The sequence below is a fragment of the Sylvia atricapilla genome, chromosome 16 (genome assembly GCF_009819655.1).
Source record: "Sylvia atricapilla isolate bSylAtr1 chromosome 16, bSylAtr1.pri, whole genome shotgun sequence".
NCBI classification, from domain to species: Eukaryota; Metazoa; Chordata; class Aves; order Passeriformes; family Sylviidae; genus Sylvia; species Sylvia atricapilla.
In genome coordinates, this window is record NC_089155.1 from 11743184 (window position 1) to 11770730 (window position 27547).

The 27547-nt window shown below is 41.3% G+C and overlaps 1 protein-coding gene across 2 annotated transcripts; it reads left to right on the forward strand.

Annotated features, from left to right (window-relative positions):
* The first annotated feature begins 84 nt into the window (after positions 1–84).
* On the forward strand, positions 85–21650 carry LOC136368603 (serine/threonine-protein phosphatase 4 regulatory subunit 1-like). 2 transcript variants are annotated; one of them, XM_066330929.1, is made up of 20 exons: positions 87–161; positions 260–304; positions 4839–4971; positions 5314–5420; positions 6000–6142; positions 6691–6837; positions 8417–8524; positions 9663–9728; positions 10317–10475; positions 10946–11139; positions 11478–11905; positions 12594–12826; positions 13331–13423; positions 13898–14083; positions 14366–14527; positions 15119–15219; positions 16328–16448; positions 16940–17074; positions 17731–17872; positions 18542–21650. In XM_066330929.1, exons 1-20 carry the CDS (start codon positions 155–157, stop codon positions 18694–18696), a joined length of 2865 nt encoding a protein of 954 aa, XP_066187026.1. In that variant the 5' UTR covers positions 87–154; the 3' UTR covers positions 18697–21650. The 2 variants fall into 2 exon arrangements, with proteins under 2 accessions (XP_066187027.1, XP_066187026.1); XM_066330930.1 differs by lacking the exon at positions 260–304 and having other exon boundaries at positions 85–161.
* The last annotated feature ends 5897 nt before the right edge of the window (positions 21651–27547 follow it).

Consider the following 27547-nt stretch of genomic DNA (forward strand, 5'->3'; position numbering starts at 1 on the left):
TCTCGTCCCCTCTGGGCGCTGAGGGGCCGCTCGACCCCCGGCCGCCGCCGCTCCTTCACCCGGTGGCGTTTCGGGGCTGACCCGGCGGCAGGAAGCGCCCGCGGCTCCTCCCTGCGCCCCGCCGCTCCTCCTCCTCGCCCGTGTCCATTCCAAGATGGCCGGTAAGTGGGGCCGGCGGGCGGGCGGCGCGGCCGGGGCTGCCGCCGTCCCTCCCAAGCCAACCCCCTGGTGTCTCTCTTCTGTTTTTTTCTGTTTGTAGGGATCCCTTTGTATTTTGTGGATTTGCAGGATGACTTAGATGATTGTGAGTAACTGTTTTTTATTTTTCCGCTCCCCGTTCAGGCCCGCGCTCCCACCCTGGGGTCTTCCCGTCGCCCTCTTTCCCTCTCCGCATTTTCACCCCGGTGAGGGCGAGGGGAGGATTTTGAGGCACTTCTGGCAGGTGAAGGTCCCAGGGCGTTGGGACCATCCCTACTTCTTCCAGTAACCTCCGGGCTCGGTGTAAACAGCGGCTGCAGCAGCGCCCGAGCCTGGGAAAGGCGCACGGGGGGATCAGCCCCGCTCCTGTTGTCGGTGGGAATTAGGATAATTAGGGATTGCTCAGCTGCAGGGAGACTTTCCAAAGCTGTAGCGGCTGTGAGGATGCGTTGCGCTGCTCCCGCATCCCGGGGATGTGCTGGCGGTGTTTTGGGATGAAGGGAAGGTGGCCGTGTGTGCCCCGGTGCCAGGGCAGGGAACAGCTCCGTCACACACCAGAACAGTCCAGGGCTGTGTCCCACAAGAGCTGGACACCTGTCAGACCTGAACCAGCCTGGTAAGCGCTGTGACTTCAGGAGATAAAGCTTTGACAGTGATGCGAACTTTAGTTGCCTTAGAAAGCAGCTCGCTCTCTCTCTGTGGGGTGCCTTCATTGAGGCGTTGGATGCTGGAGTGTTTTTTTTTTTTTTTTTTTTTTTTTTTTTTTTTTTTTTTTTGTTAAAAAGAAAAATGATACTTGTGTTCGTTTCTTGTGAGAAACTTTTGTTTCTCGCAAGACCTTTAGTGTTTGACACTGCTTGGAATTGTGAAACTGGTGGACCCATCCCACCCACCTTCCCAGCTGAGAAGGCTGATTTGGGAGAAAGGTGATCTTCAGGAACACCAGGGGAAGTGTTGGAATACAACTGAGACCTAAAGGCTTTTGTTTGGAACATGTGCAGGGACGTTGCCTCTGTGGGAGGAGCTGGTTCTGTGGAATTCTGTTAGTGGAATTCTGTTGTTGTGCTCAGTCCTTGAGGTTTCTGCTTTTCCCTAGGAGATAGCAGCGTGTAAAGTGTGAGAAACAGAAATAAATGCAAACTCCACAGCAGTGCTCTTACGGGTTTTGGCCTTGGACCATCTCTGGAAGTGTTTGTTTTCCATAAGTGTTCACTCCTTGGCTCTTCTGTTTAGATTGTAACAGATTTGTGTGCTAAGCTGATTAAAAAGCTCGACACTTGTAAGGCAAAACTCGAGTAAATAAAAATGTCCTGATAAAGACAGTTTTGCCATAAGTGGTAATTCATTAAAGAAGTTATTAGTTTCAGGATGAGCATGTATAAATATACCTTTTCAAGCTTTATTAAAATCTAATTCTATGCTATAAAAATATTCTTTGATTATGTTAATTAATTTGACAATACCTTTAGTATTATGGAATTCAAAGCTCTCTGTTGTAGCAGAGTTCAGGTGCCCCATGACTGAGATACTGTTGTTCTAAAGACTAGGCTAGCAAAGAGTTCAGGGTGTGTTTTAGGAAATAAAATCAGTGAAATAAATTACTGGAAGTGGATTCTCGTTTGCTTAAGTAAATTGGTGAAATAGTGTCATGCACACTGAAGATCAATTGTATTGAAACAGAGTCTGGGGCTTATTCTGAATGTGGGAAAAAGCTGTATTAAAATCTAGCTAAATTCAAGTGCAACTTAAAACTTGTTTTTCATAAGATAATGGGTCATCTGGAAGAAATAATTAGCTTATTTATGCCCTTTGTGCAATTAATAAGACAGTATTTAAAGAATTTGGTTTTCCTTCTGCAAACACCAGGAGGGAAAAATTACCTTCTTGAGCTGATTAAACCATTGTGCTGGTGTTTACTGGTTTGTGCTGTGAAATGTGAATAGTGACACTGGGTGATGCCATTGAATTGCTCCACTAGGTCCTGTGACCCTGAATTTCTCACATCTCTGAGCAGCTTTTCAGCACAGTGAACTCAAGTTCAGCTCTGAATACTGTCACATTTATTTCTGTTTATAGGTGCACAGATTTTAAGCTCACTTGTTTGATCTAGTTAAAGGGAAAAACACTGAATACTGCACATACCTGTGAAAGAACATTAGCTAAGTAATGGTAGTTCAGTATTTGGGATTTACTTTGTAGTACTTGGTGTATTCTCAAACCTGTGAGTACTTGTGGTGTCTTATTTTATGGAACAAAACCTCAAACCCTGAGATTCTTGAGAAAAGATAAAATAGATTCTGCCATGATTATTCCTTACTTATGTGTAGTGAGAGTGTATGGAAAAAATTTCAGGTATTTAACTCTCAATCCTGAGCATGAGTAGTGGTGCTCTGTTTTCTCTCTGCTCTTGGAGGCACTGGTGTGTGCTTAAGTACTTTAAATGAATAATGGAGCTACTCCACTGCAGTAAAATTAAACATGTACATCATGTTTACAAGATTAGTCCCAGGTGTGGTATTGTAGTCAAAGTTAGAACTGGGATTTAGTTCATTGTCGTTTCAATTGGTAGGAATTCTGAACTATTTGAAGTAAACTAGCAGCTTTAATAATTAAAGTTTTTCTAATTAGAGACAGGTGGGAACTAAGTAAAGCTAATGACAAGTATATTGATTCTAATCAGTCTGTCTTTGTGAACCAGGTGACTAAGCTCAAAAATCAGCTACTGAGTGTCTGCTCTGAGTCTGGGAATTTCATTTATACATACTCTAATTGCACAGACACAAGGATGGCCAGAGTTTGGATTTGGAGAGTTTGCTGCAACCTCAGAAGGGAAATGTGCAATCCTACAGACACTGTATAACTTCCCCTGAGCTGTCAGGATTACAGCAAGTTTCTTCTGAAGCAGCAAATCTGGATATTCCCTCTTGAGATGCTCTGACTCGGGGAAGTCCTGGAGCAGATTGATCCCAGACAGGCCTGGGCTCTGCAAATTGTTTGCACTTGTGCTGATAAATGTTTTGAACCTGACAGACCCTTCTGTAAGGAGCAGCCATGAGGAATAATAATGGCCAGTGGAGGGGAAATAAGGGTGTCAGTGCAATAAGTCATCTTTCTAAAAAGCTGGGAATAATTAGCATCTGTTTCCTATTGTGTAGCTGTGGGTTCACTTGTAGTATCTGTGTGCACATTTGAAATGTCAACATTGAATCTAATCCCACAGTTCTATTTTGTTTGAAAGCTGTTGAACTTGTTGAGCACATTGTTTGCAAGAACAGCAGAATTTGGAACTTCTGCAGTATTTTAACTCACCTGGGTTCCTTGGAGACCTTAAACCAATTTGCTTTTTTCCCCTGAAGACCCAGGTATAGCATTTTTCTCCAAGCATGTTCAGATCATTTCCTCTTTTACTGAGCTGTATTTCTGAGAGTTTTGACTTGTGCTGAATAATCAGAAACCAGAGTTTTACATAAGAAGTGTTGGAGAAAACCTGAGGCTTGGAAGGTTTTTTTTTTAACATATAAATTGACTTTTAATGGGTATTAATGGAGTTTAGATCAAAGAAGTGGCTTGTTGTCTTCAGTGGTTGTCACTGGCAGCACGTGTGCTGGTTTGTGAGATGTTCATGCATATGAGAAGCTGTGTTGGTAGAATTTGCATGTACTAAAGTGTGATCCCAGATGCTGTATTTGTATTTGAAAGGAGCCTGCCTGGCTCTAGGGGTGCTTGGGACAGTTGTAAACCCAGAGCAGTAGTATTAACTACTCCATTGCAACTCTTTCTGTGAAATTCCTATATCCAGTGCTTCAATGAGAGCATTTATGTGAAAGATTTGTGTTGCAGCCACATTATTGCACTTGGTTGTAGGGGGGTGAAGGATTAAAATAAGTTTGGCAACAAAGTTCTCCCATTCCCTCTCCTTTTCACAGTCATACCTCCTGCCTGTGGTCTGTAAGTGTGACTGTTAGACTTGTAAGGCAAACTGTAACATCTCATGGTAATATTTGGGTAAAGATCTGAAGCTGGGAATGCAAAAAAGATTCAGGGACAAGTGGGTTCACACAGAGAAGTCCACAGCTGATAGGTGCAGGAGGGAGCTCCCAGCATGTTCACAAGTACTGTGAAATTGAAGTTTTTCCCAAAGTTACCTGTTTGATTTAAGTAGTAGGGACCCAGTAGCTACAGTGAGAAAAAGAACTTTGAAACAGGCTTAAGAATTTGCTGTTTTAAAGCAATTCAGTTTGCAATTTGCTATGATTTTTAAAATTCCAGTTTCTTCTAATGGGACTTACTATCCTCTTGAACGTGTGGGTTGGTTTGTGATGTGTAATTGTGTCAGCTGAGCCCTCTTAACTCAGTGCATGTGGATCCTCCACTGAAAGGGCAGAGTAATGTGTTTAAAGCTGAGGGTTTTGACAATCAAATTAAATTTTAAAGCTTGAATTTACACGTCTGTATGCAAGTGTTGTACTCAACTTCATTAGATACAATTTAAGATGATTTTGTAAGCTGTTTCCAGTTTTGTGCAATTACTTTTCTTTTAAAGAAATAGGTACTGATTTCTTGTATTTTACATTGTAACATCTCTTGCTGACTCTTGGATTTTTATTTTTTCTTTTTGGCTACTTTTCATGTCTTTCAAGTTGGCTTTGAAGATTATGGACCAGACTGTGATAGCATGAGGATAACAGCATTCTTGGATATCCCTGGACAGGATAACTTAACTCCACTGGCTCGTCTGGAGAAATATGCCTTCAGTGATAATGTATTTAACAGGTAAAGGCACAGCAGGAACACTTGTGCTGCCTGAGTCTGAGTGCATTGTGGGTGGCAGGATGTCACTGGGTCTCTCATTATTCTCCCAAGTACATGCCTGATGGTATTTCTATTTGAATAACTTTTAAAACACTTCCATAAAAAGAGATTTTCATGGAAAATTATCTAAATAAATCAGTTGTCTAAATAAGATCTCTCGATTCCATCTTTGTTTTGTTGGTACGTAGAATGCTCAGAGAAGAGCTTGATCTGTTTTATGGTGCCATTTACATTTGATAAGTTCTCTTTGCATCCCATCTAAGTGTCATTGGCTGGATATTAAGGCAATTATTGTGTTCACAGGCAAATTATTGCCAGGGGCCTTCTGGACATCTTCCGAGATTTCAGTCACAATGAGGAAGACTTTCTGACTGTCATGGAAATAGTGGTCAGGCTCTCTGAAGATGCAGGTTTGAAAGTTTGCTTTTGTTTGGTTTTTGACTTGTGTGAGTCATTTTACATAAATTGCAGCATAGGAAGTACTGACTTCCCGTCCTGAGAAGGCAATGAATGAACTGAGGATGCTGAATCATCCAGCAGGAAGATCTGTCAATGAGAACAGATTCATTTTTCTCTGTTTTTGAAATATTTTGTCTGGTAAATGTTAAATGAAAGGCCTGAAGCAACATTTTTCAAGAAATTTTTTAAATTTGAATTGTTATATCTGGTGTAAGGGGCACAGAGCAGTTGTGTGTTTTAACAGTTCATGTGCATACATTTGCGGTGTCTGGATTTTCCAGCTCGTGATCTCATTTTATAGGATTGATTTGGGAATGTGCAAGTCTCTGAACTGTGATGATGTATGTGAGGCTATTCTGTTTTACTCAGCTTTCCTTTAAGAACAGGAAATCTCACTGATGCTATTGCTATGTTTTGGTTATTTTAATTTTCCTCTGTCGTGAAAACATAAAGAAAAAGTCACTTTTTTTTTCCTTAAGGTAACTGATCTTCATTCCATATTTACCAATGTAATTTGATTTTATTTCCAGAGCCAACTGTTCGCACAGAGCTGATGGAACAGATACCTCCCATTGCCATTTTTCTACAAGAAAGTCGACCAAAATTCCCAACAGCATTTTTTGAATACCTTATGCCCATAGTGGTGAGGTACCTCACAGATGTTAACAATCAGGTAGGAAAAATAGACAACAGGAATTGAATCCTTGGAAAATTCTGTGTGGTTCAGTGAATTTAAGGCATGAAGAAGAGATAAGAGGAAATTCCATGATATCTGGTTTTTATGTAGTGCTCTGTGTTTGTTGGTTTCAGCACATTCCTCTAGAGAGGTCTTTTTTTTTTTTTTTTTTTTTTTTTTTTTTTTTTTTTTTTTTTTAAGTTTTGGGTTTTGTTTTTAATACTTCTCTAAGCAGATAATGGGAGGCTTCAGGATTTGCCTGACAGCACATGGACAGAATCTGATTCAGGAGTCATGACTTGGAAATCCTGTCTTCTGCTTCATCTTGTGTCTTTTTTTCAGAATGTGATGAAATGTCATCTAATAATTATATCAAACTTTAGTATTTATTACTAATTCCTTATGACAATAAAACTAAGACTGTTTTTCTGCGTTTGTTTTTTTCAGCTTGTACCTGTGTGTCCATTCAAAGGATAGAGGGTTTTGTGGTTTTTTATCTGTGTTGTTTTCAGAGTGACAAGCTGGTTTTGTGTGTTTGTTTCCAGGTTAGAAAGGCAGGCCAGGAAGCACTGCTGATCCTGCTGGAACAAGACCTTGTGGCTCAGAGTGACATTGAAAATAAGGTGTGTCCAATTCTGCTGGACCTCTCTGCTCCTGACAGCGATGATGAGTACAAGGTGGAAGCTGTCAATGTAAGTTGATAACGTTAATTTAGTGTGGTGATTAAGCTGAGGTCCAGGAATAGTGCTGACATTAAATGAAGTAAGCAATCAAACTTTTTTGTGTTTATTCATTAAAGTATTTGGATTTTGACTTTAAAAAAACAAGTCTTTGTATTTTTTATTCCGAATTTTTGAAAATATCAGATTTAAAAAGAAGCCATCTTTATACTTCAGGATGCTCAGTGATGTCAAAATATTAGCTGAATAGCTTTAAAATACAATTGGTACTTGGCAGCCTTTTTTAAAATTCTTGTTAGGATTGTTACATCCCCCAGAGTTTTCTTTACGTTTGCTTTACCAGGTTTCACAGTAATGTTATAGAAATATGACCTGATCTCAGTTCTGAAGTGTTTTGAAAAAAGCATTGCCTGGTGGCTTTCAAGAAATCAGTTGACTCCACAGAAAAGTGCTGGTGTGTAATTACATTTCAGCATGGATATCTGACACTTGACCTGTAAAATATTTTACCAGCTAGATTTTCCTCTTCCTTGTTTGGGAGTTGGGAATTGCTTAGGCAATTTTCCAGGATGACATCTGAGCACCAGATGCCTTTTAGGAGTTTGGAAATTTGTAGGAAAGTCCTTGAATGGTCTCTTCCTTAGTTCTTCTTTAGCATTCTATTACAAAGGCAAGCATTTATCCCTAGAAAGGAGTATTACTTTTTGTGAAGGTAGAAAGCTTCAATATTTTTTGAAAAACAAAACCAGAAAGATGAGGACTGTAACCTGATGATATTTGTGTAAGCACTAAACCCCTGGTGCATGAGAGCCTCTTGCTTTCTCCTCTTGCAAATACAAGAATTACAGCAACTTCTCCCAGAAAGTGGGAGCTGAAAGGAAACACACAACCCAAAGCACATGATTTTCACAGCAGAAACATGGTTTGTGTTGGTAGTAGAAGCTGATGGTTCCTCAGAGAAAGCTGAATTAATGAGCACATTACAGGAGTGATGCCCAGGAATTTTAGGAGTTAACAGCATATAATTAAAGTTAGTAAAGTGTGCACTGGCTCAAATAACTCTTTTTCTTGCACTCCCTTTTTTTGTTTCCTGTTGGATGGCAAACTTACATTTTATTGTGGTATCAGAGCTCAGGGGGATTGTGCATATCTTTTAAGTATCTGAACAGTTAAAGCCCAATGTCTTGTATGCTGAAGTTTGGGATATTTCTAATATGCTTAAAGAATGTGGTTTTTATAAAGTTCTTAGTGCAATGGACCTTTTGTCCTCTCCATACAAAATACCAGTGTTTGCCACATTGTAAACACCTCAAAAACAAATCTATTAATAAAAGTCTATTTAACCAGATAAAAAAGACAAGGAATTAAATGCAGAAATGCTGTGTTCTGGCATAGAATGATTTAAAGTAAAGCTGTGTTTGTGCTTTATATAAAACAGGTGTATGGAAATACAAAAATATCTAGCAGTTTCATCTATTTGATTGTAATCACTGTCTTGTTCTTTGAGGTAATTTTTAGGGGGAATGTTTGGCTCTGCTTACAAGCTTTATAATTTTCTTCTCCTTACACATATTCCTTTCCTGATTTTCAGATCATCTGTAAAATGGCTTCTATGTTGAGCAGAACAACAGTTGAGCACATGCTGCTTCCTCGTTTCTGTGAACTGTGCAGTGATGGGAAATTGTTTCAAGTCCGAAAGGTTGGTGTGTGTCCAGCTCTAAACCTAAATGAATGACCTAAAAATGAATTTGTCCATAGCTGTTCAAATGCCTTCCTGCATTGTTTAGTCACACCTTTAGCTGGTGGAACTTCCAAAACATCTGGAAGAGAAGTTTTGATTTATTGACATGGTTCTAGTTTGTGGTTCAGTAAAGAAACAGATAATAGACTTTGGCCAGTAGGTTGGGTCCAGTAGTTAAACTGGTCTTGCTCATTTAATAGCTTTGCACAACCTCTTTTTTTAAGCTGCTGTGCTTGGTTATAGGCTGGAAGCAACTTTTATAATTTCTAGCATCTTATTTCAAAATTCAAGAGTACTAGACATTTGAGACATCCTTTCTTTTTTTAAAAGAGTCTTATTTTTGAAAGGAGAAATCCCCCAAGTGTAACACTTACTTTAATTCATGTTTGAATAATAAAAGAAACTTGTAGCATAAGAAGTATTAACATATTTGAGTAGACTTAAGGGTCATGCCGAGGTTCAGCTTGGTTTGCAACATAAGCTGCACTTTTTGGAATTTGAGCTGCTTTTATTGCCTTCTAAATAAGCACAGAGAGTGACTAAAACATGTATTAACACAGCCCTATCTTAAATTATTTCAGATTTTGCCAACATCTTTTTCCAGCATGAGGGGATGTCCCTTTTAATTAGAGCTTCTGTAATGGCCTGTAAATGGCACGAACTTGAGACCTTGATTAAACTTTGCTTCAGCAAAGCACTTAAGCCACCTTGAGCCAGGGCAGTGCTGTCAGTACACCTAAGTCCTGACCCTGGTATCATGTTCTGGCCTGCTTTGGGTTTGACAGCTGCTGCTCAAAGTGATTTAAACTTTCATGTGGGTTTATTGTCCCTTCTGGTGGTTACTGGAGCAGAGGATGCTCCTGATGCAGAAACCTTTATTGCTATTGATCCCAGAGGCATGTGGTGTATGGGCACTTGCTCCAGTGAGTCTTTGTTTGGATGAGTTAATATTACATGATGCAGTTACAGGGCTGAAATTGAAAGAGTCAAAACATGTGCAGTTGTTTGATGGGATAAATAATGCATGGTGGAGTTGATAATCAAACTAATGCCCTTGAAAGAGACACAGTGGTATTAATGACTTTTTATTTTGTAGATTTGTGCAGCTAATTTTGGTGACATTTGTAATGCAGTTGGGCAAGAAGCCACAGAAAGAATGCTGGTATGTAAAAACCAAATCAATTTGCAAGACCTGTATTTCTCAGTTCAGAAAGTTTAATAATGAGTTTCTTTATTGTCTTCTCTATAAATTAATCAGTGTGCATGCATTTTTTTAATTGACTTGGCTAAGGCTTTGATTGCAAATTACACAGCAAAACTGGGAATTAAGAGAAGTACAAAGTTCTTCTTTTGCAAAACATTTTTAAAAATGTAAATGACAGCAGATACATATACAGATATATTTTTTTATATAGATATACACACACTTTAGAATTGCCGCTTTTATTTTTCCCTGAACTAGATGATCATTCAATGATCATCAATTCAGCTATGACTCTGTAGGCCATTAAGAATTTTTTCTATTCTTTCTTATTGCAGATAGTTGTACATGCATTCACACATTCCTAATGGAGTGAGACAGATGGGCTTTTTTCCTAGTTCCTTTAATTAGTGTATGCATTTAACCTGTCCCTGTTTCTTCTGTTCTTTACTTATTTTAATCTCTCGAGTTTGTCTCCAGTTTTCAAACAAATACTTTGATATTGCTTTGTTTAGTCTTCAGTCTTTTGGATTGTCTTGTTTTTGGCAGATTCCCAAGTTCTTTGAGCTGTGTTCTGATAGTGTGTGGGGAATGAGGAAGGCTTGTGCTGAGTGCTTTATGGCAGTGTCTTACACCACATCCCCAGAAGTTCGCCGGAGCAAACTGTCCCCAGTGTTCATCAGCCTGATCAGTGACACCTGCAGATGGGTGAGTGACTCCCTCTGGAGTTGATGCAGCCTCCCAGGCAGATCCTAGACAAATAATGGCTGAGTTTAGTGGTGCTCTGAAGTGCGTTTGCTGAGATCAGAGCCTAATGTGCTAAAAACTCATCTCATCTAATGAGATAGTGTCTTATTTTTTACTCTCTCTCAGCAGTTTGTAAGTGTAAATACCCTCCTGAGAAAATGTTGCTTGTGTTAAATAGTTGAGTTGAAGTAAACACATGTCCTTCAAATTTGTAACTTCCAAAAGATTTCTGTACAATGATTGTAGATACATGCTTAGGTGAATCACCCTTTGCTTAAGTGTCACTTATTTGGTAATTGGTTGCATTCGGTATTAAATGAAGCTGTTATATTAAGAGCCAATAGGTTCTTTCTGAAAATTGCACCAAATTTAGATTTTCTACCTCTGTGAGAGTTGCATGAAGCCTGACTGCTGCTCTTACACCACCACAGGTTCGTCAGGCTGCTTTTCAGTCTCTTGGCCCGTTTATTTCTACCTTTGCAAACCCTTCAAGTGCTGGGCTTTACATTCGAGAGGATGGGACACTGAGTATCCGACCACCAGCACAAGATATGAATGCCAATCCCTGTCAGCCAAGCCACAACACCACTGTGATGTCTTCCAGTGCAAATGCTGCACTGTCCAGGTAAATCCTGGCTAAGGTGTGCTGTAGTGGAAAGGGTTAAAAGGAAGGTAATTTTCTTTGTTGCTTGTCAAAGCTGAAAATCTCCATTGGGGAATACAGTGCCAGAAAAGGTCTGAAGAGTGAGAGCACACATTTCAGTGTAACCACATTATTGAAAAATTCACTTTGGCTTCACGGGAAGGAAAAGGGAAAACTGGTGAAGTAAAAGAATAGTGGTAACACCAATTCTGTCTTTAGAGAAAAACAGCAGCAACAACAGAAGCTTTTTATGTACTATTTCACTGAAAACCACTTGTTACAGAGTACCTAAAGTTTACTTAAATTAACTTTGTTTCCAGCTCAGAACAACCAGTGGAAATCAAACCGGAATCATCGACTGAGGAGACTTCAGCAGAAACTCATACAAATCTCTCTGAGGACCTAAACAAAAATCCACGGGAAGAAAGTTCAGATTGTTGTGCCAGCCCTGGAGAAGAAGCGTCTTGCTCGTGTCAGGGTGACAAAGCTGCTGCTGGCGGCACTGAAGGCAGGAAGGAGAGCAGTTTTCCGGGGCTGAGCTCGGCGCTGCCGCCTGCCGAGGACGTGTTTAACACATTCCTGTACTGGCGCCCTCCTCTGCCCGACATAAGTCAGGAGCTGCTGCAGTTCAAGGCTGAGAAGCACAACGATGCCTGCTCTGGGCCGTGTAATAACTGTGTTGCCAGCAGTGAAATAAAAAAGGTTCTGGAAAGCTTGCAGGAGCACATAGATGATCCAGATGTTCAAGGTGAGACTCTGTGACAGTAAAATTGTGTTTTCTCTCAGCAGGTTTTCTGGTCTGTACAAAACACCTGACTGCATTTTAATTAGCTTGGTATTCATAGAGTGAGGAACCTACCTTGAGTAGTAGTATATAGTAGGAGATTATGCAATAGCTTTTTTAATAAGATCTGAGTTATTTCTAGAGCAGCTGGGGAAATGTTCCTGGCTTCTGTTTACATGAAAAATAAATTGATTTGACTACAAAAGAAAAAACAGCTTGTTCAAGACAGTTTTAAGAAGTTTTGAGTATTGTAGGTACTGTGAATTTAGTGACAGTGCTGCCTGTTACAAGCTGAATTCATCTAATATTGGGTGACTGAGAAAGGCCCTAATTTCAAGTTCTCTCTCCTTAACCACCTGAAACAGGCCCTTTGTTGAAAGCATTGGAAGGATATTGGCCTGATAGTGGGATGTGTGTTTTATGGACCAAATCCCTCTTGTCATCCATAGTCAGCTCAGTTTCTTGTTTCACCAAGTCTCTTGAGTGCTCTGCAGTAAAAGGCCTTTTCTTTCCAAGAGCAAACGTTTGATAATGCAGCATTTCTGTGCAGCTCATACTGGGCTACCTTTTATCTTTTCAGATGAGTTAATGACAGGTTTAATGCCTTTAAATGCAGAAAAGAAACTAAATAACCATCTTTTGCTTTATACAGCTCAGGTCCAAGTGTTGTCTGCTGCTCTCAGAGCTGCTCAGTTTGATTCTGTTGGCGACTGTGAGACCAAAAAAATGGAAGAAAGTAGCGACAATCTTCAGAACAAAATGATTTTGGATGAAACAGCTGTTTCAGATGCTGCCTGCAACCAGGTGCAGGGGGACACTCTTTCATCCCCTGCCTCCCAGGAAGACATCAGTGACCAGTCAAGTACCAGTGTGTTGAAAAGCACAGTGAGTACAGGTTGTGCTCCATGTCTGAGCTGTGTGGGGCTGTGTGTCCCTGGTGTTAACTGACTCACTTTTGATCCAAAGCCTTTGAACATTACTAGACCACAGCTATCATATTCTACTTACTCTAATCAAAAAAAGAAAAACTGTTAAGGGTACTTTTTTTTCTGATTTAAGTTCTGTTGGGTATAATTTAAGTTAATTTCAAGAACAAAAGCTATTTAGAAGTAACCATGCAACATGTATATGAATGTTGGGTTTGTGATGTTAGAGTGCCCTTTTTAGAAGTAAATCTTAATTACTGCTGCTCTTGTTGCTGCTGCAGTCTCTGTTTGCCTCAGTGTGCAACTGTTGTCTTTTTGTACTTGCATAAACACACTGAACAAGGCTCTGCCTGTGCAGGGCTGTTCTGAATCTGAGCTCCATTGTTCTGCACTGTGATGCTTTGAAATAGCCCAAAGATCACCAAGTCTCCTTCATTTCACTACCTGGTACCTCCTCTTACAGGACTCAGAGGAACAGGGCAGAGGAAGCAGTGTGTTTTTGAGGAAAGAGCAAGAAAATAATCCACCATATGAAGATGACAAGTCAAAATTACAGGTGATTAAAATGGCATCTACTGGATTTAGTGGAGTACTGGATACAGTTCCTCTTACCCTTAATGCAGTGATATCTTCTGCAATGGATCAGTTGCAGAATGTGAAGGAATGCTCCAGAATTCAAGGAGAACCCTGTTTTAAATGAGAAAATTAGAAACATTCTGTTGCTTTTTTGGTGCCTTAGAGGCAACCTATGCAAGCAAGGTGGGGCACTGACTGTCCTGTTCTGTCACTGATTTACTGTTTGGCATCAGCAAAGAAGGAATTTTCAGCTTGCTTGATGCAAGGTGTTGATAAAGCCATCATGACAGAGCAGTCAGCAATGAACAAATAACCATTGGAGTCATGTACCCTTGGTGTAACACGCACAAGGGGTGTCTTGTCTCTTGTGTTTTGGTGCTGGCTGGTTGGTAGAACTGTAGCACAGCAGCTGTATTTTCTTTCTGCTCCTAAATGGAAGTGTGTCTGTCTGTAGGACATCATCCCTCAGCCTTTACTGGACCAGTACCTGTCCATGACTGACCCTGCCCGGGCCCAGACTGTTGACACTGAGATTGCCAAGCACTGTGCCTACAGCCTGCCTGGGGTGGCCCTGACTCTGGGCAGGCAGAACTGGCACTGCCTCAAGGACACCTATGAGACACTGGCTTCAGATGTACAGGTAAGAAAAAAAAGTTTTGTTACAAAACGATCAGAATTTTGAGGAGGGTGTTTTTTTTTTCTTTCAGTTTGTACTGTAGTTGTAAAATCACTAGATAAATTCATGTAGAGGAATAAACGTGTACTAAAAATATTAAATTCCAGATTTAAATCAGACTTGATAAATATGATTAACACTTTCTACTAGCCCTGTTTGTCCTGCTGTCTCAGCCCTCACACAGGGGTAGTTGAAAAGCCTGTTTATTTTAGTGCCTCATGTAGTTCCCTTGTGGCCTGTTTGCAGTGGAAGGTGCGGCGCACTCTGGCTTTCTCCATCCACGAGCTGGCTGTGATCCTGGGGGATCAGTTAACAGCTGCTGATCTGGTGCCAATTTTCAATGGCTTCTTGAAAGACCTGGATGAAGTGCGTATTGGTGTCCTCAAACACCTGTATGACTTTCTGAAGGTAAGAAAATGTAATACATTTCTCAACATGTATTTTTTTGATTCCATTACATGAAGAGTTTTTGAATGAGCTGTGCATGTCTCAATATCCAATTAATGTTTCATTTTCTGCAATGCTGCCATTTTGTGTATGTGCCTCTATTCCTTCTTTTAATGTGCCTCACCTCTCTCTTCTCTCATATCCCAACAACGTACCAAGCTGAAAACCCTTTATAAATGTGCTTGCAAATGCTGCTGCCTGTTGTAAACTGGGAACATTGCCCCAGTAGCAATTTGTGTTTGGGGCTGGGAGAGAAGAGAACGGATCCTGATGGGCTGCTGTGGAATACACACAGATCCTCGGCTTCTTTTTACTCACTTTTCTGCCCAGAGATGGTGCTTTGGGTGTTGCTAAAGGGATGACTTCTGGTACTTTGGATGTCACTTGCCTGTGTCCAGCACTGGGCTGATTGTGCACAGTTTTTAGGAAGCACCTTGTCATTGGTCACTTGCTTTCTGGCAGGAAAAGGCACATAGGTGTGAATAGTGACACACCAGAGAACTGCAAGTTTGAAGTTTTATCAGTTTTATGCCAGTAATGTTTTTCCTTTAGCTACTTCATGCAGACAAAAGGCGAGAGTATCTTTACCAGCTGCAAGAATTTGTGGTGACTGATAACAGCAGGAACTGGAGGTTTCGTTACGAGCTGGCAGAGTATGTAACTTTGTTAACTTCTGATTTTTAACCTGTATTACTAACTTGGAAATAAGTACATTCAGAAGTTAGCACATCTTGATTAGGAGCTAAAAGTTTACAACTGTTGATTAGGGAGGAAAAAAACCCTGGCTGTTTAGGGTTGTCTGGGGGGAGTCGAAGACATTTGGGGTTTCTGGGTTTTTTATTTTTCACAAGTTGTGTTGTAATGTGTGACTGAAAGTTAAATGTATGTGATTTTACTAAAATGGAGATCCGATTCACTTGCAGCTGATGAAACGTGACAATCTGATAGATACTATTCAGTGAGAGTTTATTAGTTCAAGACTCCCTTGCAAAAATTAATGAAATGCATGTAAAAAGTAATTTTTTATGTGTAGGAAAGAATGATCAGTTATTAAAAATAAGTTAGTTCTTTTCTTCTGTAAGACTGGGTATATAAAAAAAGTAGATGAGCATCCCACAGTTCTTTTTCTACAATCCCTGTTGAAATCTGAAGCACCTTTGTAGCCACAGTCTTCAGATCAAGTCTGAGCTTTGTGTTCATCGTGTTGCTGTGTTTGGGCTCTTGAGGCCTCACTCTCCCTTTGTTGTTTGGCACAACACACTCACAGTGGTACAGAAGCTGCATGGCAGCTCCCTGAGCCCTGGTGGGGAGCTGCCACTGCCTTGGTTCTGTGTCTGGAGTGAGTGTGTGTCTGCTGGTTCTGTGGCTGGAGTGAGTCCTGTGTGGTTCTGACATCGGAATTGTTTCCTGAAATGTAGATTTTTTTACACTGAGGTAAATACTCAGTCTTTGCTTTGCTTTGCTTTTGCTTTGCAAGAATGTACAGGGTCTTGCTTTGAAGCTGAACAAAGCTTCTCATGCTTCTGTTTATAGCTTTTGTTATTTTTTTGGATAACGTTGATACAGATACATGTAGTTTTGATCACGGTTTCTCTGGGCCCACCTGATGGATTAAAGCCTCTGACAGGTGAAGAACAAACTGCTCAAGGGCTCTGTAGCAACCCTGGTGCTTTGGTGCTCCTTTCCCACCTGTAAGAGCTGGTGAATGGCAGCAGGCTGGTGCTGCACTTGGTACAGTTCATGATTTCCTTTGTGTTCCAGGCAGCTGATCCTGATCCTGGAGCTCTACAATCCCAATGATGTCTATGACTACTTAAGGCACATTGCACTAACTCTGTGCTCCGATAAAGTTTCAGAAGTTCGGTGGATCTCCTTCAAACTGGTAGGGGATTTAGTTCACTTCCTGGCAGGAGAGCAGGAAAATGGTCCTGGAGAGGGTACCTGAAATCACTGTTTTTTCAGACAAATAGGGTGAACAGGGATGTTTTGATAAACACAGGAATCAATATGGAAAAAAGTGAAATAGAAAGTTTATAAAATATTCTGAGTTGTCAGACTGCCACAGATACTGAAATTTTTCTCTGTGGTTGTATGAGAATGAGAAATCCTTTGAAGTGACTGAAAGGCAGTATATGTGATTTGGAAAATCTTCCCCTGTTCGGGGGGGGGAAAAACCCACAATAAAACATGGAACAACCAACTACTGATCTTTCCTCAAAGCTGATTTGTTAGGAAGCCCGCAGACACAGCTGACTACACTGAATACAGTGTCCCTTATAGAATTCAAATGAAATGATGCCTTTTTAAGTCTAAGGGCTGCAGCTGAAGTTTCATTTCTTCTGTTTGTTCCCCTCCTTTTCCTTTGTGTCACAGGTTGTAGCAATACTACAGAAGTTCTATGCAAACAGTGCCAACACCCTGGGATTAAATTTCATCAATGAGCTCGTAGTGCGGTTTCGCCACTGCTCCAAGTGGGTTGGGAGACAAGCCTTTGCCTTCATTTGTCAGGTAGGAATGTTCTCTGTTTCTATGTGTACGTGAAATTTGGGGCTTTTCAGCAATGTGGGCAAAACTGAAATCTGGACTCTCAGGTTTTTTTGGTCATTTTTGGTTTAGTCAGAGTCAGTGTGGTGTCAGTGCTGGCATCTGTATCCCTGTATATCCCTGTATCCCTGTGAGTCTGTGCTTCCTGCTGCCACATCCTTGGACTATCTGGTATCCCAGTGGCAAATTAAGAATTAAGTCCCAAATTAAGTCCCAAGAATTAAGTCCCACCTTAAACATTTGTTTAATCCTTGGCCATGCTAGGCTAAAGGATCACAGGAGCTCTTCACACCACCAGCAGGTACTGGATGCCAGGAACTATTTCCCTCTTTATTGCCACCACTCACCCTCTCCAAACCAAAAATGCTTACTTGGGTAGCAGTGAGGAACAAGGGTTGAACCTTAAAAGGGAAAAGGGTGATGACAGGCAAGAGAGCAGCATCTCCTGAGACATTCTGGAAAGAAATTAATCTGCTCTTCCTGGCCCATCTTTGGGGTGTTCTCCTTCAGGGCTTTTTTACAGGCCAAATTAAGGACAAGGTGGAAAGAATTGAAAGAAGTGGCAGATAGTGTATTTTTAACATAGATCTTGCTTTTTCTGTTGTGTGTTTGTCCCGTAGGCTGTAGTAGAAGAGGAGTGCATGCCTGTGGACCAGTTTGTTGAACACTTACTCCCCAGCCTGCTAAGCCTTGCATCGGATCCTGTGCCCAACGTCAGGGTCCTGCTGGCCAAGGCTCTCAGGCAGACCTTGCTGGAGAAAGGTGTGACCTTTATTTCCTTGGAAAGATGCAGCTGCTCGGGAAGCTGACCCTCCTCTGCCAGCACACCTCTTGCAGCTCAGTCAGTGCGAGGCTGCGGACCAGAACCACTCTAATCTGGGATTGAAATCCAGCTCTGAGGGCGCTTTGCAGCCTTGCGCGGCGCTGCAGGTGCGGAGCGGCCCCACACGGGGGCGCTGCGGGCCCGCGAACCGCCCCGAGGCCGCCGTGCCCAAATTTGGGGTCCCGCCTTCCCCTGAAACTGCCGGCTGCATTATTCTGCTCTCAAAACTGTCATTTGTGTGCTGCCCTCTGATTGTTCAGAGGGGGAAGCATAGAGATCACCCAACGTCTTTTCAGAATAAAGTATGGAGAAGGTTTTGGAATGCATTGTACAATAGCAGCTTCCTATTGCTCATTGATACATTTCCATTTAGGGCTCAGCAAAAGAGTTTATCTTGAAGTATTTAAGTAGCTAATAAGATGAATCAGAAGCAGCATATTTGTCTTTCTCTGTCAGCTTCCTTGGTTTGCTGTAGTTTCTGTAAGGAGACTAAACTGGATAAGCTGCCCCAGATGGTTCTGGCATTCCTTTATTTCTACGCTACTTATGCTCTAGGGTTTATTCCTTTGCATTTGATTAAAATTGTCTTTTTTCTTCTCTTATTCCAGCTTATTTTAAAAGTGTTGGCAATCCTCATCTAGAAGCTGCAGAGGAGACCATTCTAGCCCTGCAATCTGACAGAGATCAAGATGTGTCTTTCTTTGCCACCATAAAACTGAAACAGGATAACATGGACAATATCACCATTGAAAAACAAAACTAAGGGGATGTTGTGCAATGAAGGCTGAACAGCAGGATGGTTTTTCACCTTGTTTCTGTTAGTGTGAGTAATGAGGACAGATAAAGGTGGGTTTTGTCACCTATTTAAGCAGGAAAGGGGATGTTGAGAAATGTTACAGTCTTCATTTCGTGACCTTGTTTCATCTACAGCAGTGTTTGATTCCTGTGAGTAATTCCTTCCCTTTGGCTTTCCCTTTGTAAATGGAGATGATAACTCTGACCTCACCTGCACTTCAGTATTACCTGTAAAGTCTTACACTACACTCAGTGTTTCAGCATAATTGGAATTTACATTTCATTTTTTAACAAAATATTTCCGTTAGTACAAGTTTGCTACAGGTTTAAAAAGATTTCTAAATCTTAAAACCTGATTATAGCAAACTTTCCTGAAGCTATTCTTTCCTCACTTTTATTATAATCTTTGTACTGTTTCACCTATGGCATTTATTTGAAAAAGAAGTGTATATATGTGAATAGTTTTGAATTGTAACAAAAAAATTATGAAGAACTTAATTCCATATCAGTGGGAAAAGCTCAAAAGTCATTTCATGTTTTAAAGTAGTTACACTACTAGAATTTAGCATGGGTCATTTTTATGTATGATATTTTTCAAAGCACAGAAAGCTCAAGATCCTTTGTATATTGTGAAGTTACTATTAATTTGTTCCTTCTGAGCTGTACCCTTACAGTGTTAACAGGTGATAATTTCTGACTGCCCTTACAGGTGTTCACAGGTCAGTTTTTGTTGCTGTTGCCTCTCCCAGGAGCAGGTTGACTGGAGATTTCCTAAGTGGAAAATTCCTCCTTCTGCCCCAGCAAAGGTCACTTGAGTTGAGAGATTCAGTTCTGTGACAGGAGCTGGAGGTGCACAAGGGTATTACAGAGAGTTACATGCTTCAGTCTTTGTTTTACATGCACACCTCATTTAACAAACACCTTTTAACCTGCCCAGTGGTTAAACCACAAACAGCTTTTCCTAAGAAACAAAGGAGCTCTAAATTCTGCAAAACCCCAGTGCAGCAATGTTCTGGGGAAAGGTGGTGCCACAGTTTGCTCTGTAACCTGTGTGGGTTGTAGGGCCAGGTCTGGGGCAAACACCAAGTGAGACGTGTAAGGTGAAGTGGGATGTCTCCTGTCTGTTGGAACAGGGGCTTGGAAGAAAGAGCAGAATTGTGTTAGTCAAACTGAGCAGCCTCAGAAAAATTATAAAGCTTGTGCTTCTGCTGGACCCTGTCTCATCTTGCATCCAAAATCTGCAATAATGTGGGTCCTGGGGAAAAAATAGTAACTTTTTAAATTGTGGATTGAATCTTTGTCCTGCTCCAACACTAATGCTTAAACACTAAAGAAATGGTGTCATGTGATAAGTTACTTTCTTTCTGAGAGCAGGGTCCTTTCTCCTCAGCAGACCTGTGCAAATACATGCCCTTATTTCATCTTCCACAGTAAGTATTTCACGTGGGGGAAGGTTTTCACAGAAATACCAGCTCTGGTTTTGTTTGAATGTGGCTCGTCTGCAATACAGTGTGTAGGTTCCTCAGCTGGGTTCTGTATTTTGGGAGGGCTCACTTTTGTATGAGTTAACCAGTCATGTATTATAATATGTACAGTATTTGTAATAAATTGTTTTCTTGCAAGATCACAAAATGCTCTTTGGAAGCTGCAGGCAGAAATATATCACTGCTATTGCAGCAAACAGTGTAAACTCTGCAACATTCTACATTTAATTTTTTACAGTTTTTTTTATAATTTAAAACAAATGCTTCTTCAGTACAGACTTTTTATGATTGCAATTTCTTAACAAAAAGACCCCTCAAGTTTAATTTTTTCTAGTTCTAATATCTTTTTCTAATGCTGGCATTATACTGATATTTTCTAACAGTTCAGATTTTCTAAGGCCTTTCTGACAAGGTTTCACTTCAGTTTTTTATTATCAGTTCATTAAATTTCTCAGCACTGAACAGATTTTTTTTAAGTGTGTGTATATGTAAGTATGTTTGAAATATAGTGTATATAAATTAAATACCTTGAACATTAACCCAACCCAGGTTGCTGTTTGTCAGATCACCTTGAATAGTTACCTTGACTTGCAATAATCCACAGGAAAACACAAGCTCCCACAGGTTTTAGCATGTTTGGTTAGTGTTCAGTAGGAGTTTTTAACTAGGACGTGTGTAAAGGGTAAGCCACCAGCTACAAAAGTTCTAAAAGGCTGAACAAAGTTCTTTGGTCCTAAACAATATTTTGGTACCTCTCTGGCTCCCAAATTCAGGTTGGTTTTGAACGAGGCGATTTCAGTCGAGCGTTGAAAACCTCCTGTTACAGCTCCACAGTTGCATGTCCTCATGGGGGCCAGCAGAGTTCTGGGGTGGGTTTTTTGTAGACAATGTGCAGGTCTGTTACCCAGATTTACCCTCTGCAAGTTTGTCTTTTTGGTTTAGTTTTAAACTAGAAATGATTTCAGCATGACTAAAGGCCGCACTTTACGTCTTGTCCTAGACAAATGTATGCAATGAGTGTGTTCACGTGCAGTTCTCTGGGTTGTTTAAATTATGCAAAAATATGTATTTAAAAAGCCAGGTGGAGCAAAGTTAGGTAGTCCATCCACTTTCACAGCAGCAGTAGGAATATTACTTTTCAGCATTTCTAGCTGAGGAACATGACAATAACAGTAGTTGGTGCAATATTGCTGGGATGCTGTAGGGAATGATGCAGCACTTGTAATCCAAAGCATGTTGGTCATGTTGCTGAGGTTTGAGCCTCCCTGGTGGCTCTGGTGGGATGAGCACGTGGCAGCTGTGTCAGTGCATGGTGGTGTTTAAGGCCCAGTTAAGTGGGGACACTCTGGAAGTGTCATTCATTTGTCAGAATAAAGAATCTATGTATCTTTCTATTTGTATTTATCTCAATAAATCCTGTGACTGTTTTATAAACTAACTTGTGGTAACTGATTTTTGTGCTGGGTGAGATGTCAGTGCATTTCTTGGTTAATGAAACCTGTCCCAGGATGTAAATGCTGTTGGCTGTCAGACCAGGGCTGAATGTGCAATCCTTCATGCTGTGTAGTAAAAGAATCTTTAAAATGTGCCATCAGTTGCTGGACCTTCCCCTACCTGTGGGGATATGGAACTTGAAGGGAAGTCTCCTTCCAGGCTCAGGCAGCACCTGAGCAGAGTTTGGTGTTCTTGGCAGTTTCACAGCACGGTTGGTCTTGTCTTACCTGTGAAATCCAGTCTGCTGCACGTCTCCCTGTGGAAGCTGAGTGTTGGAACCTGGGAGCAGAGACCTGCCCTTGCTTTGCCATTGCACAAACAATTTTTTAGCTCAGGGAATTTTTAAGGAGAAAGAAAGAGAAGCTGTTGTTACACCTGTTCCATATTTATCAATAGACACCAGAGGCTCAGAACACTGTGGCAATTGTTACATTTCCTTCTTAAAGTGAACCAAATGAACAGAAATTGTTAAATTCCGGACTACAATACAGCTTATAAAGCCCAACAGCCATCAGGAAACTGGTGCTGATTGGGCTCTTACATGTTTTCCTCTTGCTTAGGAAAGAGAATTGTAGTCAGCTTGCAATCTCCCTGACATTGTTCCTGATGGAAGCAGACAAAAAGTACCGATGAAACAGAAGGGCTGCAATTTAGTTAATTTATGCAAAACACAATCAGCATTCAAACTGGGAGTTACCAAGCAGAAATGTATTGATAGAAAAGCCAAAATACTTTATGTGCATAAATTGTGAAATATTAAAACAGGATTTCAAAGAGACTCCTGGAATTCACATAACTCTTAGTCAGAGAAGATTCAGGAGGGAATTTTGTCCCTGTCAAATCCATGAGGAGGGGCTGTGATTTAGTCCCCAGCACTCAGGCCATGCCTCCCTGTGCTGCTACCCTGCACAGCTCTGCTGTGGCACAAGAGCTTGGAGCAGTAAGGAAAAAGAGAAACAGCTTTTTCAGAAGAGTGATTAGCAGGGAGGGTGATTGCTTATGAGGGATGGCTGCTAAGGATCCATGATAGGGAGAGGATGGAGAGGGAAGAGCAGTGAGGAGGTGGCAAAGGACTGAGAGAAATGGAGCTGCAGATGAGCTGGGGCACACAATGCCAAAGGCTGGCTGTCTGCAGCACAGCTCTGTAGCAGAACCCACGTCCACACACTTTCTCTGCCTTCATCTTCTGAACTTGGTGTTGTTGGGTTGTAACCACCAGCTGTGTTCAAAGGCAGGCAGAAGCCAGCAGTGAGCTGTGCCTGAGGATCTGCTGACCAGTAAGGTTTAGGGAGGGCGGTGGTTTGCAGAGGGGAGCCAAAAGTTATTAATTTCCTACTCTGCTTCCAGCTGCCTGTTTAGGTTGGTTTGATGCCTGAGCCAGGCTGCAATTGAGGTTTGTGCTTTAGTTTCCCTTTAAGTTCCAGTTCCCTGTATGCTGTTCTGTTTGCAGCATTTGCTTGACAATGACTGTCTGCTGTGGGTTGCTGGTGTTTTTCTGGCATTCCTGTGTGTACAGGAGCTAATAAAGGAACTGTCAGCTCAGAAAGCCCATGAATATGGTTCTAGTGGCTTGGGATAAGAAATGCAGAGATCCCTTGGCCAAGCCTCCTCCGTGGAATTTCTGATGCTATTTCAATTCATTTGGTTTCCAGTAGCCAAACAACCTCTGGGGTCAAGCAGAAGTTGAAGTATAAAAATTCATGGCTATGATTCCCCTTACCTCCTATGAGCTGCTGTACATTGGAGGAATGATCTAGATCACAGCAGTTGTCTTCTGTCCCCTGATGAGTGTTTGTATGCATAATTCAAATGTGTGCATGTGTTTGAATTCCAGCTTTTATTGATTGAATTGGGCTCTGATAATAAACAGTATAAATAAATCAGAAGCGAGTTAAAGCACTGATTTGCTGGGGGCTTGGAATTAAAATGAGTGCAGTGACCTCGAGCAGAATGTAATTTCAAAAGTGCCTGAAATATGCTGATGACACAAAATAAGGCCGAGGAAGTTGGAGGGGGAGAGGAACAAAACAAACTCATTCCAAATGATTTGGGTTTATCAGGATTACAGGCAGGTAAGTGGCTTATGCAGTTTGTTGTAGGGAAGGGTGAGGTAATGAGGCCAGGGACCAAAAGTAACCAGAGTGCAGTCAGGGTGAGAGTGGTGTGGAATGTGGATCAGAGCTCGTGGGAGGGCAAGTGCAGCACTTTTTGTTGGTGTCAAACATGAGGAGTCCTCTCACTGGGCTTTGGCAAAGCACAAACCTTTCAGAGGCTGAGATGTGTCTGGTGGTTTGTACATGAAGAGAGGAGAATCCAGCTTTTCATGTTACAGCAAATATGATCTGTTATTGAGCTGCCTAATAGTTCATCACACTGATTTCAGACTAGAAAAAATTAAAAAATGCATTGTTTTGGACTGCTGAGTGCCCTGACAGCCACAGGAAAGCAAAGAGAAATTGGTGAATCCTTCCAGTTGGCTAATCTAGAGGTAGATTCTGTGGTTTTGAAAGTACTTGTTTTCTTCTGGTTTTCTTTCCTTCTTTTTAGTCCTAATGTCTATTTTAATTTTTTTAAATGTTTCATTTATCCCCTAAATTGTAAGCTTTGAGTTTTTCTCAGTTGTTGCCAAGCAGCTTTTGAAACCAAATCAAAGGCAGAAACAATAAAAGGAGATCTCTGTGGTGAATTCTGTCAATGTCCTCACAGCTTTTATTGTTCTGATAAAATCCATATTAATTGTCCCTGTTTAAAAGGGCTTTCTCTAACTTGACCTATATTTCTAAATGTAATTTTTGCACTTATTTTTCACCAAAGAAATGAGATATTTGAAAATATAATTTTCCTGTCTTGCCTTTTAGTTCCCCAGTTTTACATCTATCCTGAAAGATTCCAAATAATTAAAAATTTCCAGTATCTTAATGCCTATCATTAAGGGCATATTAATAACACAGAGACTTCTCTTTTCCTGTGAGCCCTCTGTGCTGCATCTCATGAAATCCTTTCTTTTTGGAAGTCACAGCTTCAGTTTGCCACAGCTGAGTGAGACAGTGAGGAGCTACAGGGAAAGCTGAACTGGGAAAGGACAGAAGCTAAGGCAAGTCACCAATAATAATTAATCTCCTACCCTAATCCTCGTGTCATATCAGAATTAAATCAGGTGCGGTGAAAGAATCCTTGGGGAAGTAAGAGATGCACTTGGGATTTTTTCTGTTTGGAGTGTCTTCAGGGGTTTGTGGCCTCTGATTGATGTGGTGTCCCCTCCTGGGCTACTGGGAAGGTGCTGGATGCCTTTGAGATGAGCTCTCCTCCCACCCAGACTGGATCTTGCTGTGATTTTGATGTTTCAGCAATGAGGACAGATGCCCTCCATGTTCTGGTGTCCACTGGTTCTCCACAGCAAAGGATCAGTGTTGGCTGCAATCTGCAGCCTCAGAGTTCTGTTGTCAGCCTGGGCTGTTGTCACACACTTCACTAATACCCTCCAGTAATTTTATTTCTTATTCACATGCACACTTAATGTCCTTAGTCATTAGACTGAAAAATGTTAACCTTGTCATAGTTAGTGACTGGAAGCAGAAAAGTCCATTTAATTCTCAGGGGAATGAATTCTAATTTTCTGCTTGTCAGAAAGTGGCATTTTACATATTTTTCTCCTTTTTCCCCCCCCCCCCCCACCAGTTTAGTGCTAAATTTAAATGTGTGTGTGTCACAGGAACAGACCTTTAGTCAGTGCTAAACACCCCAAAAGCCTTGGCAGGGGTCCAATGTCTGAGAGTCTTGACCAAGAGCTGCTGCTAAAGCTCATCTCAGGCGCTGCCTGAACGGCGTGGGGGGGTGAGAATGAAAAGTTAAGAGAGGAGAGGTCAGCACAGAGGGCACATTAACATTGCATGTCAGGATGCATTTCTTCCCCCAGCAAATCTGGATGGATGAAAAGCAGCTCATCTGGAATAAAACGTCCAGTGAAGAAATAAATTACGTTAATCAAGCAGACTAGTACTAATATTTGTCATTAAGATGTGACATCTTCTAATTAATGTCACAAACTACTGTGAGCCTTTAAAAACCATACTGGTGGGAAGGGAAGTTGTCTGCAGATACCGAGTTCCCTGTTTTATGAAAGGAAAGAGCTTGTCTTGAAAAATAGATGGCATTTATGGTAAAGAGAAACAATCCTCCCACAGATTACAGCTGTTCACTGCAGTGTTGTGCTGGTGGTCTTATCTCATCAGTGGATGTTTTATATGGTTCTTTTTATTTTATTTTTTGGATGCATTTCCATAAGGCTGTTCTAAGGAGGACGTTGTGTACTGGGAGCTGGATGTATTTTGAGAAGGAGACACCACTACAAAGAACTCCAAGTTTAAATTGCAAAGATGGATGAAGTAAAATTGAGGGATGGTGATTTTGCTTTTTACAGATGGGGGCTGAAGCAGGGGAGGTGACTGTTGTGGCCAAAGTCACCCCGGGAGTCCGTGGAATTGCATCCTGACCTTTGAAGTGCAGTTCCAGAATTTTACCATATATTGTCTTCTGTTCCCTTGCTGCTGGATGTGGATTTGATATGCACATGTGTAATGAGCCAGGCATGTTCTGCATATGTTTATCCAAATTGTGACCTCAGGGACACGAGGGGAGCACTCCCTGCTCTGGTTAGGAGAGCTTCCCTGGCTGGGCCCAGCCAGGGACTGCAAAGCAGAGTTGGCATTTATTTTATGAAGTTAAAGTCCTTCCACTGCCCGTTTGGCTTTTTAGCACCTGTGGGCTCTGGAGAGGCCTGGCAGGCAGTGGGTGATGCTGCATGGCTGATGGTGTGGCCCCTCGTACTGTCTGATTAATGATTAGTGTGTAACAAATTAATAAATCGATACCACAGACAAATAAACATCCATTACAGGGGCCTCTCAAGCCTCTCTCCTCGGGGGAGAAGGCAGACCTGCAGGCATTACATTCTTCACTGGACACAAAGCCCCTGGACTCTGTGCTGTCCTGACACCTTGCAGAGGGAATGTACACTTGAGATTAATTATATCCCATGGGTGGTTCAATATGTGGAACCTGGAAAAAGCCTGACGTTTTCGGCTCAGTTTTGTTGTATGCAGATGTTCTTGCAGGGAAGGGTGAGTGATCAGCGCAAAGTGGGCTCAGGAAGGCCCCGGTGTCCTGCCCTGAAGGGATTTATCCACAGGGACTCATTTCAGACAATACCTTTGAAGTCTAAAGATAAAATCTCACTGCCCAAGCTCCCTCCGTAGCTTTGTGGAGAACAAGGATCCTGTGGTGTATCATTTAAAGTCTGAATTTGGACTGCAGTCCTGAATCATGACCAGAGTGTAAAAGTAATGCATGTGGCACATCAAACACTGCTGACCTGAGCCTCTCTCAGCCAAAATCAGGCTACAAATTGAGTTACTGTGTTGTCATCCTTAGGCAGTCAGAAGCATAAAAACTTCTGTGCATCTGGCCTTGTTTTTCAGAAATAAAAAGCATTTAAAGTTGGTGCGATACATTACAGACTGCAGGTAATTAATGCCCTTGTAATGACCAAAGGGAGAATTCAGACAGAATTCAAATGTGGTTTCTGAATCTGTACAAACACACACAAATCCAGAATGGGACAGGGGAGTAAATAAATCCCTGATTGGCCTGAGTGATTTTTCCTTTCTTCTTACATAAGAAGTGTGTGTGTACTTCTGTGCCATGCTTGGGGCATAATTTATGTATTGCAATAAATAATAAGTATATGTCTGCATAATTAGAAGGGACAATAAAGAAAAGCAGTTGATGAAATTGAATTATGCATATTTAAGCTGTAATTTTTCAGGGAAGGCTGTAGTCATC